Here is a 20,060-nt window from a genome sequence, read left to right as displayed (position 1 = left end):
TTGTGGCTACTGCATTATGTCCAATAAGGGATACTTTGTGTAACTCTCTCTTGCTGATTTTGCTCACAGACATGGAATAATGGTAAACATAGCCAAAGCTCACTTTGTTTTGGGTACTCAAAAAACATTATCATGAAAACACCTAAAAAATAATTATGATAATTTTAGATGAAAATTTTTCTGCTCGATGTTTGCTCGTCTACAGCTTGGGGAGACAACACTGTGATTCTCATTTTAGCTTATGTTTTGTGTGATATGATTCACCTAACATTCATTAGGAGAAATAATGTAGATATACAGTGTGATCCAGAGGCCTGAAGTTAAACCTAACTCAGTCTAATTAATGAGCAATATTGGAACCAATAGATCCACATACAGTACATGGTACCAGGTAGTGGACTTGAACCCTAGTTTCCTGGGTGTAAGGTGAATGTACTAACTACCAGAGGTAGAAAGTTCAGATCCAGAAAATTCACATACAGACCAAGATTTTGGTTCAACCAGCCAGTTGAATATAGAGAGTCACAGTTACAGAGTAATCAATTGGTTGGATGAAACAAAATCCTAGTCTGGATTTGCATTTTCTGAACCTGAACTTTCCACCTCTGCTAACCACAGTGCCATTTCCCTTAGCCACACATAATATAGCATGATACACAAAGTCCAGCAGCAGTTCAGCAAATATGGCCTTTCATTCAATGATAAATAGAAAATAGACAATGTAGAAAAGGATAAACTTTACAACTATTAGACATCACTTCCTATTTTTTGTGATCATTATGTTATCATTTTACATAGTCCTTCAAGAGTCATTCAGACAAATATTCTGTCTGAAGTGTGTTGTTTAATTTAGAGAATTATGGTAAACATTATACCTAAATGGTTGAACTTAAAAATTTGCGAGGAAAACAAATTAATGATTTAAATTTAATGGTAAGTTTATAGAACATCAATAAATGCATCAGTAATCTCGAGGAACAAGTAAAAAAAACATACATGTATAAAAATACAATTAACTCATGCTGGTTTCTTGAGAAGAACACAGTTCCTGAATTAGATATGGTTTCACTGCATTGACACAGAAGCTAAAAATAAGGATTATATTCCAAACATTCTCAAGAGTCATGTTAGATTCTCATGGTTAACACATGAAAAATAAAATTAATGGATTAAAAAATATATAGGGAAACACTGGACTGAAGGGAACAGACAGGACTTTGATTATGATGGGCAAAATCCCAGGAATATGTTTGTGCTGGTAAGTTCTATGGCCCTGGCGAAACTGCCATTAACTTCCCAGCAAGTTAATAATTTTTCAGCCAGTGTCGGTTTCCAGTGTGGGGATTGGTGTTCTCAGTGTCAGGCCAGATAAGACAAGGCTCACAGCTGTTACATTGGCTTCTTCAGCCTATGTCTTCAATGTTACCTCCTTCATCCTTCTCACTTGGGGAATTCTGCAACGAAGGACTTCGTAGTGGTTTCCCCACCCTCTACTGGTCCTCAACACTCCAGTTTACCCCTCTCTAACCTGGCGTGAACATTGAGGGGTGAACTTTCACCATGACTTGTATCCTAGTCTTCGTCTCATGGTTCTTCGCAGTGTGTCTGGTAAGCTTCCCTTCAGTTTTGCTTGATCGGCACCTGATCCGTCTTCATTCTCCAGGTGCGAATTAGATGACGGGACGGTGTCTGATGATGATACCTGGCTGATAGCTTTATACATGATTATCAGCAAAGGACTTAAGTAAAACGCAAGTTGATCTCATTTTGGATTTTTGCCATGGTTTACTGACCGTTGGGTTTGTGATGAAGAGAAGTGAATAGGAGAGATAGCAAGAGATATTGTTGTCATTATAATGATGTATTGGGATTTCTATAGATCTTTTATCTTTATTTTTTATTCTTCTCCACAGTTTTCCAGACAGAATCGAATATCTTAAATGTCAACAGTCTTCTCTTATTTAGTTGTGTTCTGATACTGCCCAACAGACAGTTTTTGGTCAAGCCGTTACTGGTAACTCTTTGTGACTATTTTGACCCCAAAATATAGGGCATGTTCCATTGCTTACTTCCCTGGAATCCAAACTCACACCATTATTTTCCACTTAACCAGATTGTGTTTTTATGGATTTTTAGTCCACTTCCAGCTCTGTCCTGTAGGTGGCTTTATGTCATTTGTTCAGCATTAAAACGATCAGTCTTCCAAGCGGAAATGCTTTGGCACAGTAATAGTTTCTGTTTTCAGTAATTGTCATGAAAATCAGTTCAAGTCCCCGGAGAGCACTGTGCTTCTGTAGATGTAAATGAATCTATCAAATGGATCCCATATCCCACATTAAGTGAAATCTCAGAGTATGTCTTATTTCCACAGGTTTCAGAAGCTCAACACCAACCAGGACATTGTGCCTTTTATGAAGAATGTGGGCGTAACCCATCAGTGGGCGACAGCCTCATCAAGCCAATAGTTCCATGTCTAAACTACAGCCCAGCAAGGTCTTTACAAGGGGAGCACTACAACAGACTCAAACAGGTCTGTCCGATGCTGGACCAAGGTATAGGCAAGACCTACGCCTGCTGCTCGCTAAATCAGCTGAAGTCTCTGGAGAACAGCCTGACGCTCTCCAAGGCCGTCCTCATCCGTTGCCCCTCCTGTGCGGAGAACTTTGCCACCCTACACTGCATCAACACATGCAGCCCTAACCAGACCCAGACGGTCAATGTCACACGCACCGCATTCATCAACTCCACCCTGGGACCGAAGAAGGAGGCCGTGGTGGCCTATCAGGCCTATATTTCCACAACCTTTGCAGATGCAGCTTTCAAGTCCTGCAGGAATGTGCGCATCCCGGCCACTGGGGGCTACGCCATCGCCACCATGTGTGGCCGTTATGGTGCCACCCTCTGCACTCCTCAGCGCTGGTATGACTTCCAGGGTGACTCCAGCAATGGCCTGGCACCTCTGGACATTGACTTTCGCCTCATCCCCCCGGGTGCGTCTGTCCCTCCAGGCATCGTGCCTTTTGCTGGAAAAGCCCTGGGATGCAATGAAACCTCAGGCACCGGTGGAGAGCCCTGTTCCTGCCAGGACTGTGTAGAATCCTGCCCTCTTGTCCCTCCCCCAGGTCCCCTCCCTCAGCCCTTCAAGATAGGACACCTGGATGGCGTGCTGGTGGTGTGTCTGGCCTGCTTCTTTGCACTTTCTCTCTTCTTTCTGGGCTTCCTGATGGTCAGGGGCTTCCTACATAGGCACACAATTACTTCTGAGAAAAGCAAAGACAAAAATGGCAATGTTTTGGGTCAGGTACCCATAAGTCCTGAGGATGTGTCTTGTACAGACAGGAACAGTCTTGCGACCCAAGAGTTCCTAGGGACCCTGTTCCAGAGATGGGGAACCCTGATGGCCTCATATCCATTCAGAGTATTGCTGGTCTCACTAGTGCTAGTGGTGGTCTTTGCCCTGGGTCTGATGTATATTAAGCTGACTACTGACCCTGTGGAGCTTTGGTCTGCCCCCCACAGCAGGGCCCGGAAAGAAAAAGATTTCCACGACAAATACTTTGATCCATTCTACCGCACAAACCAGCTGATTCTCACGGCACCAAATTATCCAGGCTACACCTATGATTCCCTGCTCTTTGGCCAGCATAACTTCAGTGGCATCATCTCGAAAGACCTGATCTTGCAACTTCTGGAACTGCAGACCAGGATCCAGGCAATTGAGTTCTGGTCTGATGACCTAAACCGCACTGCCAGTCTGAAGGACATCTGCTTTGCACCCTTGAACCCCAACAACCCATCGCTGAGCGACTGCGCAGTCAACAGCCTGCCACAGTACTTCCAAAACAACATACAGAACATAAACGCCAAAGTCAACATGACAGAACTGGGCGTAACCAAAGAAGTGGACTGGAGAGACCACTTCATCTACTGTGTAAAGTATGTTTCAGTGAAACTCAGTTCCAAGTATTTTCTTAAGCACATAGTGGACCATACTGAGCAAATTTCCAATGTAAAGTTTAATCGTGCAATTATGCATAACACTGAAATCAGAAGTGATAAAATCTGGTACATAGGTACCTAATTTGTTGAAAGTTATTATCATCCAAAGACATTTATCTTGTGTATCTTATTTTTATTTGATTTTATATTTGCACCCTTTCAAGTTGGAATTATATAAGTCGCTTCATTCGATTCTTTTGTCAAAAACCTGAAACTGTATATCAGGGCTATAAGATCATGGTCCTCAAGGTCTGAGCCACGCTGAGCCTCTTGTAATCAGAATCATTAATTATTAAACTAACTAATTGGGAGAACTGGAAACACGGTTTGGATTTGGAGTCGAGGTCCAGAGTTGAATAGCCCTGCTGTATATTGTCACCTAACATTTCCGTGAACTTGTGTTTTTCTCCAGCTCTCCACTGTCCTTCAAAGACATCACAGACCTGGGGCTGAGCTGCATGGCAGACTATGGCGGTCCAGTCTTCCCGTTCCTGGCAGTGGGAGGTTATGAGAGTAAGTCATGACTAGATACCACTAATACGCTGCTGAACTGAATGATCAGGAACCTCTAAGCCCTAGCACAGAAAAACCAGAAACACTGAATATTGAGTCACATTTTCATAAAACAATGGTTTTCCAATATCATCTTTCATATCATATCAAATGCATATCAGATCTCAGCACCTAACTTAAAAAATGACCCCCCCTCCCCCAGATGAGGACTACACTACAGCAGAAGCTCTGATATTGACCTTCTCCCTGAACAACTATGCCCGGAACAATGTAAAGTTCAAACTGGTGCAGAAGTGGGAACAAATGTTTTTGGACATTGTGCAAGAGTACCAAAGGAATCCATCCACGAACTTCACATTTGCATTCATGGCAGAGGTACGTTCCTCTTCCTAGTGTCACCACGTTTGATGGCTACCGGTTACCCCCCTGTGCTCGTGCAGTTGCACTGTGGTGCCACCTTGTGTCCTTCGTTGCCCAGAGGTCGCTCGAGGATGAAATCAACCGGACCACGGTGGAGGACATTCCCATTTTCATGATCAGCTATGCCGTCATCTTCCTCTACATCGCCGTGGCACTTGGAGAATATTCCTCGTTTAAACGCATACTGGTGAGTTACACTGCAGGGGCTTTGGTGGAGACGTCGAGAGGCTATCCGCTACATTCGGTGGACTCAAAAATACTCTCGTTGTAATATAATGCAGAGAATTCCAACACTTACCGGGCTGATATTTATTTTGCACCAGATATGGAATTGCCAGTTAAAAATTTATCCAAATTTAATCTTTTTTGAGATACCTGGGTAGCTGGAGGGAATGAAGGTGTAGCTGCTGCTGGAGATAAATGAAGGAAAGCTGAGACAGAAAACTCTGTTGCAGGTGGACTCCAAAATTCTAGTAGGTCTCGGTGGGATCCTGGTGGTCGGATGCTCGGTCTTGGCCTCTATGGGATTTTACGCCTGGATCGGCGTCCCGTCGTCACTGGTCATCCTGCAGGTGGTGCCCTTCCTGGTGTTGGCGGTTGGAGCTGATAATATCTTCATTTTCGTCTTGGAGTACCAGGTATAGAACACTAGTGAACCAAAGATGCCATGAATTTACTTTTAATTGCACAGCATTTATTAAAATAAATATAATATATAATAATAATAACAGGTTTATTTATATAGCACCTTTCATACATCTGAATGCAGCTCAACATGCTTTACAGAGTGAAAATAACAAAAACTTTTAAAAAATGCATTACTAATACATATAGAAAATACATGAAGCAGAAAAGCTTCCTCTAAAGAGAAATAAAATAAAGAGACGTGATTTGTGTTCCCATGGTGCCAGGAGGTACTGAATTAATCTGCCTGTCTTACACAGAGAGATGAGCGTCGGCCTGGGGAGAGACGGGAGGAGCAGATAGGCCGCGTCCTGGGCCAAGTTGCCCCCAGCATGCTGCTCTGCAGCCTCTCCGAGTCAATTTGCTTCTTCCTGGGTAAGTGTCCTTATGGCGCTTGGTGGATGAATCAGGATACTGTCATCTATTAGGCAAGGAACGCATTCAGCTGCTTCCTCAGTGGGTCTAAGTCCTCTGAACTGTGCAACATGAAACGTCCGAATAAATAATTGCCTTGGCATCGATGTAATGCAGTAGTACAAACCGTGCCACTCCTCACGCCACACTGATCTCAGAACAGTTCGCATTTCAGGCAGAGTGTGGTAACTAAAAATATCTGAGCAATTTAACTAAACTGAGGTGTACATGTACACTCTCAGGAAAAATGGTAAAAATTTGTATCTTTGCTTGTCACTGGGGCTGTACCCTCAAGTTCTGCCCTTAGCTGTAGGTAAATGTACCTTTTAAGGTACAGAAATGGACTCTGACGAACATTTCTATACCATTTTGTACATTAATGCTGTTTGTACCATTGGGATGTTCCTCAGAGTCCATTTCTATGTCTTAAAAGGTACAATTACAAGGGTACAATCCGAGTGATAAGCAAAGGTACACATCTTTACCCTTTTTTCTGAGAGTGTATTCACTTTACACTCTCAGGAAAAAGGGTACAACCCTGGTACAGTTTTGTTCCCTAAGGTAAGAACAACATTAATATACCCTCACTGGTATAAAAATGTTCCTTAGAGTCCAATTCTGTACCTTAAAAGGTACATTTACCTACAGCTATCGTAGTATTGGCAGACCCTTGACTTGTGACTGGAGACACAAGACCTGCATCCCAGTAATATGGTGGCATCCTTGCAGGGGCCCTCAGCAGCATGCCAGCCGTCAGGTCCTTCGCCTTGTACGCCGCCCTGGCTGTGCTGATGGACTTCCTGCTTCAGATGACGGCCTTCGTAGCCCTGCTGTCGCTGGACGCTCGCAGGCAAGACCACAACCGCTGCGAAGTGGCCTACTGCGTGAGGGTGTCCACCCCCCGGCCTTCCAAACGCAAACAGGGCTTGCTGCTCTCCACCATGGAGCGCTTCTATGCCCCTATCTTGCTGCATCCTGTGACCAGGATCATCGTGGTACGTAGTAACATGGGGTTTTGGAGGGTTTGTACAGGTGCGAAATGCGCAGATTAGAAGCTCTTGTCCGTCGTCTGGCTGTTTTCACCTCAGCTGCTGATATGTTCCTCCAGATTGTGGTGTTCATCTTCATGTTCTGTGGCTCAGTTTTCCTGATGTTCCATGTCAAAGTGGGTCTCGATCAAGAGCTGGCTTTGCCCATGGTGAGTTTCGTCCAGGACCTCTCGACAGAACAGGCTTGCTTAACCTCTGCTAAACAGTGCTTAACTGTTTTTGGTCATTGAGTATACAGTATATAAAGGTTTATAGGTAATTGTTGTATCGTTTTGGGGAATAGGGGCAGAAGAAGGGCCTTTGGAAAGCTTTCCTATTGGTGCTCAACCGACTGTGACCCTTCTTCTGGTGTTGCAGGACTCCTACATGCTAGAGTACTTCAAGTACTTATACAAGTACTTCGAGGTGGGTGTTCCCACATACTTCGTGACAACACGGGGCTTCAACTTCAGTAGCGTACAGGGTATGGATGCTGTGTGTTCCAGTGTGGGCTGCGACCCTTTCTCCCTCACTCAGAAAATCCAGCATGCCACAGAGTATCCTGAGCGGTGAGGACTCATACCCATAATCGTCTCCACACCTGGACTTTAAACATAGCTCACAGACAGCTAACAATGCATGTTTTACGCAGGATTAACGATTAATCAGGATTAACGAGTTGCATAATGAAGATTCCAGAGTGCAGATATTAAGTTTCAGCTCACATTCTTATGTAATCTGCATTTTTTTTATCTGTACCGAAATAACTTAATAAATATAAAAAATAAAAGTATTTTAAATAAATATTATCTATATAAAGATAAGGGCTTTCATGTTTCCAACAAAAAGTACATTGTTCAATCTTTCTAAAATCTCTTCCCTCTGTTGTCAGGTCTTATCTGGCGATTCCAGCTTCCTCCTGGGTGGATGATTTTATCGATTGGCTCAATCCTGGCTCTAAATGCTGCCGGCTTTACACCCTGGGGCCCAATGCAGGGAATTTTTGTCCTGCCAGTCAGTGTATGTGCCATAGTAAAACTACACAACATTAAATGATATGATCACCAAGGCCTTAAGGAAAAAGTTTAAAAAGTCATAAAAGCACTATTAAGCTAAATTAAGTCATAAAATGGAAGCTGAAAAAAAAATATATTGAAATTGCTGCATCTACCAGGCAACAGTGCTGCATGTTATACGTTTGAAATACAATTCCATTCCAATTTCAGTTTTTTGTTTTTCAATCATATGTTTTGCACAGCACAAATTCACTTAATGAGAGCTTATCCCATCCATTTTGAATGTAGCTGCATTTATATGTGGAAAGAAGTGCATGGCTCCGCCCCCCAATGGTGTTCTGAGGCCTTCAGTTGAACAGTTTAATCGGTACCTTCCCAGCTTCCTGACCAACCGGCCAGACCTGCAGTGCCCCAAAGGGTAAGGCACTCCATCCTTAAGGACAGCCGTGGGTTGACATGCAGAGCTTTCTAAAATTTACATAGATACATGTTAGATACATACTTATACAATGTTTATTATGAAACTATCATTATATAAGTTTGCATAAATTTTACTAATATAGAAAAAATATGGCAAATGTCATCTGTATAGACCTGGTCATTCCTCAGATATGGTTAATTCCTTTAAGATTACTCTGCTAACAGGTAGCTAGCTGGTAGGTGACATCATTTCTTTAAAAGCAGTTTTTCCCAATCTGGTTCTTGGAGACCCATAGACAGTCTACATTTTTGGTAGGGAGCTGGGAGGGAGCAAAAACGTGGACTGTCTGGCAAGGAGCTTGGAGGGAGCAAAAATGTGGACTGTCTGACAGGGAGCTGAGAGGGAGCAAAAATATGGACTGGCTGTGGGTCCCAGAGAACTGGATTGGGAAACACTGCTTTAAAGTCAAACTCAGGTCCAAAAAGGATATCAGCTGTGATCGGTTTAACTTTAACAGTTGACTTACAAAGAAAACTCACAAAATATGAAATTATATGAAATCTGATATATGAACGTTATCAATTGTTTACTGAGTTTTTAGCTTTTCACAGTCACTGCTGCTAGAAACCAGATTTGTGCCTCTTTTGACAGTGGCCTGGGAGCCTACGACAAAGCTGTAGTGAAAGACGAGAATGGCGAAATACTAGGTAAGATTATCTTCACTGAATAAATAACCCCTGGGTCTACCTGCCTAATGCGTCTTCATACTGTTGCTATGAGATCCTCAAACTAAAGATCAAGCAGCCAAAATAATGTTACATTTCATGGAAGGTTTCAGTTGTCGATGTGACCCTCTGCTCCTCGCGCCCCCAGCCTCCCGGTTCATGGCATACCACACACCGCTGGCCACCTCCCAGGAGTTCACCGACGCTCTGAAGATAGCACGGGAGCTAGCCGCCAACATCACGCTCGGCATGCGGGCCGTGCCCGGCACTTCGCCGGACTTCGAGGTCTTCCCTTACACGTGTGTAGGCGCCGTTCTGTCCAGCTGGGAAAGCGGTGGATTCGCGCCCTAGTATCGATAGCAGCGCTTTACGCTTTAAAAACGACTACGTGATATTGGCAGTGATGTTAATCAACGGTCAAAGACTGTTTACAAATATCATACATTGGATGAATAGGTACGTGACTGGAAGTTCTGCAATCTCTAAAACTTGGAAGTGTTTCCACAATTTTCACTACTAGTGTATATAAGGGCCTGATGCTAAAGAAATTATATTGATGATAAACTACCATGATAACCCTGCCAGCTATGATATAATACAACTGAACCACTCATTTGCAACCCAAACGAGGCCTCAGTCTGCACACCAGTTTTATTCTCCTCCTCACCCCCACAGGGTGACATATGTCTTCTATGAACAATACCTGACCATTGTTCCTGAGGGCCTCTTCAACATCTCCATGTGTCTGCTGCCGACATTCGTGGTGTGCTGCATCCTGCTGGGCATGGACGTTCGCTCGGGCCTGCTCAACCTGCTCACCATCATCATGATTACCGTGGATACCGTGGGTGTGATGACATTGTGGGGCATCGACTACAACGCTGTGTCCCTCATCAACCTGGTCACGGTCAGTGCCCCCCGCGGCAGTCACGGCCAGAACGGATTTTGTGTTCACATTAGCTACCTGTATTTTTCATAAATATATTTGTATGTGTATGATACTTCTCGTGCTTGAATGACAAACTTTATTTGTGTTTGGTTTCTCCCGTCTTTCACCTCTGACCTATTTTACAACCTCAAAACCTGAAAATGAAAACAATACTTTGTAAAACCTTCAACATAAATTATCTTGAAAATGGGCATTTAAAAAAAGACCAACACTGCTATTCGTAAACTCTTCTAAAATTGAAAATGAGCTGAAAATGAGCTTTATTATATATAATCCTGTAATGAAACTGCGGTGACATCGATTATGAAGTGAACTATTCTGTAAATTACAAGAACATGGAGTTAAAAGCTTGCAACCTGGATCAGCGACAAAATAGCGAACATAGCAGGTATGTTATACAAGCGGAAAATATTGCAAATGTCTGCAGACTCTTGCAAAGCTGTGTAAGTTTAGGCATTGAGTTACTTCATGGTTGATCTCATGTTGTAATCCTTTATTTCCCACATATTCGCTCCGCATTTCAGAGCCAGTCAGCTCCGCTCTAATGGAGGAATATTAACAATTGTGTGTTTGTTGTTTGGTTGTAGGCCGTGGGAATCTCAGTGGAGTTTGTGTCCCATCTGACACGCTCCTTTGCCCTCAGCACCCAGCCCACGCGTGTGGAGAGAGCCAAGGAAGCCACGACCAACATGGGCAGCGCGGTAAGGACGTCCTTCGAATCCCCGATGTTGACAGAGATCAAAGCAATTTGCATCGTACTGAAACGGTACCCGTCTGAAGGCATCGTGTGAGTCGAGCGGCCAAGCCTTCAGCGTGACTTTGCCTGCCCTCTTCAGGTATTCGCAGGTGTGGCCATGACAAACTTGCCAGGGATTGTGGTGCTGGCGTTTGCCAAAGCCCAGCTAATACAGATCTTCTTCTTCCGGCTGAACCTGGTCATCACGCTCCTCGGGCTGGTACACGGGCTTGTTTTCCTGCCTGTGCTGCTCAGTTTCTTTGGTGAGAGACGCCGTACCGACGCAGATTCGAAGATTGTCTTCAAATTATACAAATTATATTTCCTCTTAATTCCACTCCTTAGGGTCTTAAAGCAGTCATGAAAGGAAGTCTCAGTATTACAGATTTTTTTTACTTATAATTTCATGACATGCTTAAACATATTATGCTATTGCCATGGTTACAAGGCAGTCATTGCATACACCATTCTGAAACCACTTGAACGCTGATCATGGTGAAAAGTTGCTCTTCTCTTCTCTCAGGACCGGAGCGGAACAAAGCCTTATTGCTGGAGCAGCAGAAGAAGGCAGCTGAAGCGTCGTCATTCAACGCAAACATACACACCAATTTTTACGAGCAGGTGTACAGCAACATGGGCTTTGTGAACTCTGAGAAGAGCCAAACAGGCTTTCCAGCCCAGGACGAAGACAAAGATGATGTGATGAAAAAAGACCCTGGAGTAAGCAAGGGGGCAGAGTTAAGTAGCAGCTTCTGAACAGTGCTGGGGCACTCATTCACTTTTTTCCCCAAGGAGAAATACCTCTACAACTGCAGTTTACCCCCTGGAATGGGTTTCATAAATCTCACTGCGCAACGTCAATGCAACTTTCCTGGCACTAGAGCGAGAGGGCTGAAATGATGACAGCCAGCGGCACTGCTAATCTATAACCTAATTGTACAATAATCCAGGCCTGTTCGTTTAGGTTTTTTTGTCGAAAAGAAAGGAAAAGGAAAGTGAAAATAAGGAGGACAGGTGGTTGTGGTCACACAATTGCAACGGGGGAGTCTTCAGGAAGGAGTGCCCTACCCTTTCAGACAGCATCAGATTTTGAAATATGTGTTTTATATCAGTCGGTACTTTTGCAATTTTTTTTATTTGTTAAGATAGTAAATTTATATGTCTCATTCGGGGGGGGGGCAAACACTCCAGTAAAACTTACGAAACTTCAAACTACCACATGTAAACAGTGACGATGTAAATAGTTTTCAAATATATAAGGTAACTGATTTATATAAAAAATAACTATACTATCATATTAAAATTATATTATTTTTGATATTTTGTGTGCAGTACAGGTGAATAACACACGTCATGAGTTTTGAAAGATTAGCCCAAGGGGACACAGGATTTTTCATGCAGTGCAGTTCTTGGAACGATCGTTCCTTAAACAGGCTACAAAATGTTTATTTTTACTAGAAACTGACTGAAAATCAAATTGACGGCACAAATTTTCTTTATAGATATAATATACATTGTACAAACTTCCTTTAAGTTCTTTATTTAATTTCTCATCGAAATGTAGCACTTACTGTAAAGACCAAAACACCTACTGTACACAGCAAGATTGGGTCCATTTACACCCCAAGGCCTTGGGTGTTCTGGGCCCCAGACGACATTCTGCTGACGCTTAACCATCTATGTCACCTAACTTGGCGGGCCGGCCCTGCCCCACGGTGCCTGTAACGCTTTCCGTGGCTATGAGATCGGTCTATGATCTGTCTATCTATCTACATTAGACAAGGGCTCTTGTAATCCCAAGCCGCACCACAGTTCCCTAGCAGACCCTCATGACTCTTGGTCAGGCAAGCAAGCTCTCCATTTCATTACGCTGCTCCAAGCCCAGGCTTGAGATACCATCCAGGATCCCTTCCTTTGACACGGCTCTGCCTTTCAACACACCGGGTCCGGCTTTCCACGGGCCCTTGCCCTCTCTTTCCTCTGTCTCCTGTGAGGTGACAAGGCAGTTCCAGTTTACCAGGATTTACATATATGCGCCACAAAGTAAATCCACCCATGTGATCACAGATCTGAGATAAAGTCTGTGCAACACAGGAGCCCACGTTTTTAATTTGTATGTTTCATTAAAAAAAAAAAGGCCCCTGATTGTGTTTGTGTGGGAGGCTGCCTCATCTTACCTGCTAGGCTGGGACACCATGCACCTCCACAGCAATGCATACAGACCCAAAAGGAAGAGGATGAACAGCCCAGCTGCGATCAGGCCTGCACAGAAACGTGTCCTTCAGGCGGGCATTATGGCAACAGCCAACTTCCAGTGTAACACAGAATGAGTCATTTGAAGGCTAATAACATGCATTTTCGCTACAAGGAAGATCTCCCTGAAAATAATGCTTCTTTTGAGTACAACTGCTTTTTGCAAATATACATTTAATTCATTAACTCATAAACGGGTAACGTTTCCACAGTGATCCAGGACAAAGTAAATGCTGATATAAGTTAGCTCGCATGCGAAATTCATGAAATGCAGGGTTGAAGAGTTTTACTATTTGCTATTTCATGTTACCCCGACGCCATGTTACCCCGACACCTGCGTTTAACAAGCGCAACAGTTTATAACAGAAAAGCCGACTCAGCGAGTCCTGGCATGGTTTTAGACATGGTCAGACACATTAAAAATTCATTCAGCAGATTCTGCAAATGATTCAGAAAAAGTAGCTAAAAATAAGGAGTATTAGTATATAAATATAATATAATATAAGTATATAAAGCATATAGCCACATGCAAAGTAAGTAAAAGGTCGACAAGACCAGAGTAAACCAATGAGCAGAAGATAATGGTAACATAGCAACTATGACAAAATGACAAAATTTAAAAGATAAAATTTAGTGAAAACTTCACTGAGGGCATTGATTAAATGTTCCTGTATACTACATGTCAATAACGCTCCTTTCGAAATGTGACATAGTATCTAAATCATCTGCCAGTCAGCAAAATCGCCATAACCTTTCCCTTTGAAATGGAAACACCCACGGCAGTGTGCAAATTCAGCTGTTTGCCAAGTCTACAAAAGTTCAGCTTCCCCTTGAACTGATTTGTCAGACTGTCATTGTATCATCACAGCTGAAAGGGCTTCGCTGTCTGTTTGAAAACAGGCAGACTTAGCCTGGCTCGCAGAGGCCAACAGCAAACATTCTTATGCTAGCGACAATGCTAAAATAGTGTGAGAAGGCCTGAGTTTCATCGGGCACCGGCTAATGTTTACTTCAGGCCCCATTGTCAAGGCAAACAGCAAACTAAGGACTGTTTCCAATTTGCCGACTACGGACAGCATAACGTGGGCGAGAGGAAGCCTGTGACAATGAATCATCACTCGGGTCAGTGTGAAGCCCCACGTGGAGCCACACTAGGGTTCCGATGACAACAGAGACATGCACAGCTAGACGCGCGGGTGGGCAGAGGCTTAGGGCAGATCAAAAACCATAGGCCAGGGTTGTGGGGAGGTGGGGGAAGCGTGTTTATCCAGCCTGTTTATTTTACCAGGGAGAAAAATGACACACGATTGGCCTTTTCGGTGACGCTTTACTTGAAGGAACACAAATGCTTAGTAATAACTCAATTACTACTGAAGTACAAGTCATGAACAAATCATAAAGTTACTTAAGATGAAGGATGTGTCATGATTCATTAATGATGAATAAACATAACATGAGTGTTATTCATGACTTGTTCCTTCAATAGTTCCTTAGTAGTCCTTTCAGTAGTTCCTTCAGTAATTCACTAAGATTTACAGAAATGTATAGTAAAAATATAGTAACTGCTTGGAATAAATGATGCGTCAGAATTCATTAATGGTGAACAAACACAAGATCAGTATTTTACATGTTATTCATTATTTGTTCCTACAGTCGTACTTCCTACGGTGGTTCCTTCTGTAGTTCATAAAGGTTTACAGAATGAACAGATATAGTAACATATAGTATGTGCTCGAGATAAGATGTATGACAATTCATTAGTGATGAACAAACATGAGATCAGTTTGTAACTAACGCTTAACTTGTGGTTCATTAATACATAAGTAATAGCATAATACTACATTATTTGTGTCCACACAAGTAAAGTGTTACTTTTTTGTCTCCTCAAAGTAAGCAACTGGCACAAAGACTCAGCTTCATATGCTTCTGGGATGGACAGACGCATGTTTAAATGGCTATTTTTTCAAGCACTACAGCCATACTATAGACCTCTATGGTAGGGGGACTGAAACTGACTGATACTTAAAGGCAGTTTCATGCAATAACACCAAAAAAAGGAAGATACCGTATTTTATGGAAAAATGCCCTTCATTTACCAGGAACGACTTCTGTCCAAGTTATATTTAAGCCTAAAGTTAAATTTACATTGTGAATATTATTAGTATATTTCTCATGTAATCCATTTTCTAATCGCTTATCCTGGACAGGGTTGCCTGATACCCCTCCCAGGCAGCTCAGGCCGTAAGGGGGCGGGGCACACCGTGGGTGCCATACCAGCCCATCACAGACAAACTAGTTTGCTTAACTGCATGTCTTTGGACTATGGGAGGAAACCCACATAAAATGGGGAGAACAAAGCGGGGAGGCAGGATTCAAAACCCAGCCCATTGTATGTGAGCTATTAAAGCTACGCACTGAGTCACTGTACACGGCCACATCACTAATGTCATTTTCAATGAAAATATATGTATGCATGATTGTCATTTGCATTTCAATGTAGCAACATTTACATTAAAAGGGGGTTAACCCTTGCTATCGAAACATAATTTCTATAAAAGAGTAGTGCACATTTTTTGGAATATGTTCACCAAGAGTCAATTTGTACAGACTCTTACCACAGTAAACGAATAACATAAACAATAAACAACTCTGACTACACGCAGTCCCAAGGTTACAAATGAGGTCCATTCCCTAAGTCTGTCTTTAAGTCACATCTGTAGGTAAGTCGGAACATTGGTAATATATTTTAATAATCATAACAGTCAATAAAACAGTCAATAAAAGTAAATACATACAGTAATATGTTGTACATCAAGCTAACGAATCTCTGAAGCCGTGCAATGTTTTCATGAGCATCCCAAAGTAGTGCGTGTGTTCGTTATTATGAACTATTGTATTCAACTCAAAATTTGAATATAATAGGCTTTATGGCAGTCCGTTCGTTTGTATGAGTTGATTGTAAATTGGACCCAGGAACCGCCTGTATAAGTCCCCTGAAATTGCCAACAGTGGGCTTCTATGAGGTACTGCGGAATGTCAAAGCCACTCACCTGGGACTATACCACTAGTCTTCTGTGTCGGAGGGGCTGCCGTAAGGGTACCTGGGCCGGGTTGGGAGCCTAGTCAGAAAAACATGATTGGGTGAGACATCCTGACCACTGGACTAGGCCAATCAGATGTGGTTGCAAGATGTATGCCTTTTGTATATATGTATATACAACTGAAGGAATCCTTTATACACTTCCTGCTTTGAATTTGTTCAATGTGAATTCCTTGCATTATATTCAAAAAGTGAGAACTGGACAAAAATGACTGATGACCGTCCTCCGTGATATGCAACGGTTGAGTCCAGGAAGTGTCAAAAGATCCTAATGTCAGGATACAACATACATTCAGCATTTTAATAATTTTACCTACTATATTTTATCTTGGTATTAACCTTGTACAGTTGGCCAGCTAGCCACCAATTACACATATGTAAATATATTTTTAAATTTGATTACTATTATTATTATTATTAATATGTAGCTTTTAGTGGCTGGTGCTAGCAAAATAAACAAATGTGTAACATCACTTACAGGACCTTTGAAATCAGTCACTAGTCCATCACTTACAGGACCTTTGAAATCAGTCACTTGTCCATCACTTACAGGACCTTTGAAATCAGTCACTTGTCCATCACTTACAGGACCTTCGAAATCAGTCACTTGTCCATCACTTACAGGACCTTTGAAATCAGTCACTTGTCCATAACTTACAGGACCTTTGAAATCAGTCACTTGTCCATCACTTACAGGACCTTTGAAATCAGTCAATTGTCCACCACTTACAGGACCTTTGAAATCAGTCACTTGTCCATCACTTACAGGACCTTTGAAATCAGCCAATTGTCCACCACTTACAGGACCTTTGAAATCAGTCACTTGTCCATCACTTATAGGACCTTTGAAATCAGTCACTTGTCCATCACTTACAGGACCTTTGAAATCAGTCACTTGTCCATCACTTACAGGACCTATGAAATCAGTCAATTGTCCACCACTTACAGGACCTTTGAAATCAGTCACTTGTCCATCACTTACAGGACCTTTGAAATCAGTCACTTGTCCATCACTTACAGGACCTTTGAAATCAGTCACTTGTCCATCACTTACAGGACCTTTGAAATCAGTCACTTGTCCATCACTTACAGGACCTTTGAAATCAGTCACTTGTCCATCACTTACAGGACCTCTAAAATCAGTCGCTAGTCCATCATGCCCATCATACGTACAGGGAAATCTCTCAAGTAGTACTCCCAGGCCTCAAGCACCCCATCTTTCCTCCTGCTTACATAACAGAAAAGCCAGGGAGCATTCCTTTCTGGTTCCTGAGCCGGAAACACTCCCATGAGGACTGATACAGTCAGGGATCTAGGTGAGCTGAGGGTCAAGCCCTGATGGAGTGTGTGGGCACTCACCATTACTGTGCGCTACAGCAAAGGAGAGTCCGAGCTGCTCCAGAATAGCCCTCTGAAAGACAGCGGCACACAGGCCCGTACAGGCAGACAGTCAGTCAACATCTATGAGAAGCAGCCCGACCATGGTCACAAAAATCCATGGTCAGAGCTGCCTCCTCTTTCCAGCATAGTATTTTAGAGTGACACCCCCACGGTACCCCCAGCACTCAAACAGTGTGATGAACAGTTAGCAAGCCAAATACTCATTTTACTGACCAGAAGAACAGGTTTAATAGAAACATGATTGTATATTCTTGTCAGAGCATGTTTTGAATGTCTCATGCCTTACTTATCTACATTCAGTGACTGTCTGCTCTCACGTGCAAGTTCATACTAGTTCCAGCTATTTGGTTTATGGAGGCAAAAAAAAAAACATGGCAGCTGTCTTGTGGACCATCTTAAATTTATACGTTAAAATTGCTCCATCAGCTAATAGATAATCAAAATCGAATCGAAAACGAATTTTTGGATATTTACGTTTATCTACCAGGTCTTCTATAGGGCTTCGGGGTATATATTAGAGTTTACAGCATAGGCCTACAGCCATAGGTAAAACCAGTATGGTTATGATGCGATTATTATGATCGTTTTGTAAATGCTTCATTTTCTTTCGATTCAATTAATCTAAAAAAAACTTTGCAAAACAACTTTTATAGGCGTAATAAATTTAAGTCAAATCCATTCGGCGGTGTATTTTTCGTCCTAATTGTAACGTGTAAACCAAATCTTTGTGCTCATAACATAGATCAACGCTTTTCTCATATCAATCCTTGCCATTTACTAACAATATCTGTTGCTGAACCTGTGTTTAAGAGGAATATAGTAGTCTATATAGGACTAATGATGTCTGAACTTTTAAAGAAAATAGTAACTTGCTGTAAGAAATGCGTTGTTTAGCCTATATACTACGCGTACGCTTATATGTTTCTTATTAAAAGAAACTCGATCCAGTTATTTTTCATTATTAATACAGAAAAGTTACAAAAATAATATTACATTTAACGAAAAATAACTAGTCCTTTAACGCGAGTTAATTAAGTTATTAGGTCTTTAGTATTGTCCTTTGTAACAATACAATAACAATAACGCAAAGAGACATGAACATTTTCAACTTATTCACGGTCACTAAACATAAACAAGACGATTTTTAAACAGTTCCTTGGCATACCTGAGAAGTATTCCCACTGATTTCTCGGAACCACAGCTCATCAGTCCGGTTTCCTGCTACTTTCCACATTTTCCGCGGTGAGACGCAGCTCGGATCATCGCCGCTTCAAGGCATTCATCAGGTGTACAGTATATCTGTCTATATGCAAAACAAGGACGACTACGTCAGATCCATACAAGAAAACCCCACAGAGGCCGGGCTTCTGTTGATAAACATCCGTATGAGCAATACTCGTCATACAGCCCTGTTTCCAACAAAGTTGGTATGCTGCGTAAAGTGTAAATAAAAACAGAATGCCATGATTTACAATGAATCATATAAACCCCTATTTGGGCTGGGGGGTCTAGCTACTGAAAAGATCAGGGGCATGTGTTTTTACTTTTTTGAAGGAAGATTGACATCGGGGCTAAAATCCTCGGGGGTATAGTCTTTGTCTCCTTTGTCATTTTTGTTTTTTGCTTCATGATGCGTTGAATGTCTTCAATGTGTGACAGGTCTGGACTGTAGGCAGGCCGGTCTAGCACTAGACTCTTCTACGATGGAGTCATGCTGTTGTAATGCGTGAAGAATGCGGTTTGGCACTGTCTTTCAGAAATATACAAGACCTTCTCTGAAAAAGATGTTATCTGGATGGCAGCATATGTTGCTCCAAAACCTGTATATATCATTCAGTATTAATGTTGCCTTCCCAGATGTGCAAGCTACCCAAGCCATGGGCACTAATGCAGCCCCATACCATCACGGATGCTGGCTTTTGAACTGATAACAAGTTCGATGGCCCCTCTCCTCTTTAGCTCAGAGGACGTAGCATCCACGATTTCCAAAAAGAATTCTAAATTTTCATTTGTGATACCACAGGAGAGTTCTCCATTTTGCTTCGAGCCCAGAGAATTCAGCAGTGCTTCTGGATCATGTTTAGACATGGATTCTTCTTTGCATGGTAGAGTTTCATCCTGCATTTCTGGATGCAGTGACAAACTGTGGCACAGATGCAGGCCATGGTGCAGGCAGGAAGAAGGTGACGATCCACTTGCGGCTCTGAGACAAACAAGGGTTTATTGAAATTAAACAGAACACACTGGGGAAAAAGCACAAAATAAAAGGTCCACGTTGGGTCAAAAGCAAATGGTAGAAACAAATACTAAGTACAAAGATATTAAAAGGTAACAACTAGGGGAAAAGACCAACACAGGAACCAGAGCTAGATAACCAAACAGGGTAACAATTCGCACTAAC

At 42.3% G+C, this 20,060-nt stretch overlaps 2 protein-coding genes across 2 annotated transcripts; one reads left to right on the top strand and one right to left on the bottom strand.

Moving 5' to 3' along the window:
• The first annotated feature begins 1,339 nt into the window (after positions 1 to 1,339).
• On the top strand, positions 1,340 to 12,223 carry npc1l1 (NPC1-like 1). Its single transcript, XM_023838567.2, has 18 exons — positions 1,340 to 1,608; positions 2,372 to 3,936; positions 4,412 to 4,512; positions 4,715 to 4,887; positions 4,991 to 5,119; positions 5,388 to 5,570; positions 5,877 to 5,991; positions 6,760 to 7,025; positions 7,139 to 7,228; positions 7,437 to 7,627; positions 7,951 to 8,078; positions 8,363 to 8,492; positions 9,147 to 9,202; positions 9,369 to 9,519; positions 9,896 to 10,127; positions 10,757 to 10,870; positions 11,006 to 11,168; positions 11,429 to 12,223. The coding sequence occupies exons 1-18, from the start codon at positions 1,561 to 1,563 to the stop codon at positions 11,659 to 11,661; spliced, it is 4,068 nt and encodes a 1,355-aa protein (XP_023694335.1). The 5' UTR covers positions 1,340 to 1,560; the 3' UTR covers positions 11,662 to 12,223.
• A 206-nt stretch (positions 12,224 to 12,429) lies between these two features.
• Positions 12,430 to 18,982, bottom strand: LOC140581455 (uncharacterized). Its single transcript, XM_072704075.1, has 5 exons — positions 18,825 to 18,982; positions 17,618 to 17,669; positions 16,209 to 16,277; positions 13,083 to 13,167; positions 12,430 to 12,892 (listed from the first exon to the last, which is right to left on the bottom strand). The coding sequence occupies exons 1-5, from the start codon at positions 18,891 to 18,893 to the stop codon at positions 12,838 to 12,840; spliced, it is 330 nt and encodes a 109-aa protein (XP_072560176.1). The 5' UTR covers positions 18,894 to 18,982; the 3' UTR covers positions 12,430 to 12,837.
• Positions 18,983 to 20,060: the final 1,078 nt, after the last annotated feature.

Source organism: Paramormyrops kingsleyae, chromosome 2 (assembly GCF_048594095.1).
Source record: "Paramormyrops kingsleyae isolate MSU_618 chromosome 2, PKINGS_0.4, whole genome shotgun sequence".
NCBI classification, from domain to species: Eukaryota; Metazoa; Chordata; class Actinopteri; order Osteoglossiformes; family Mormyridae; genus Paramormyrops; species Paramormyrops kingsleyae.
This window is presented reverse-complemented; position numbering and strand designations above follow the sequence as displayed.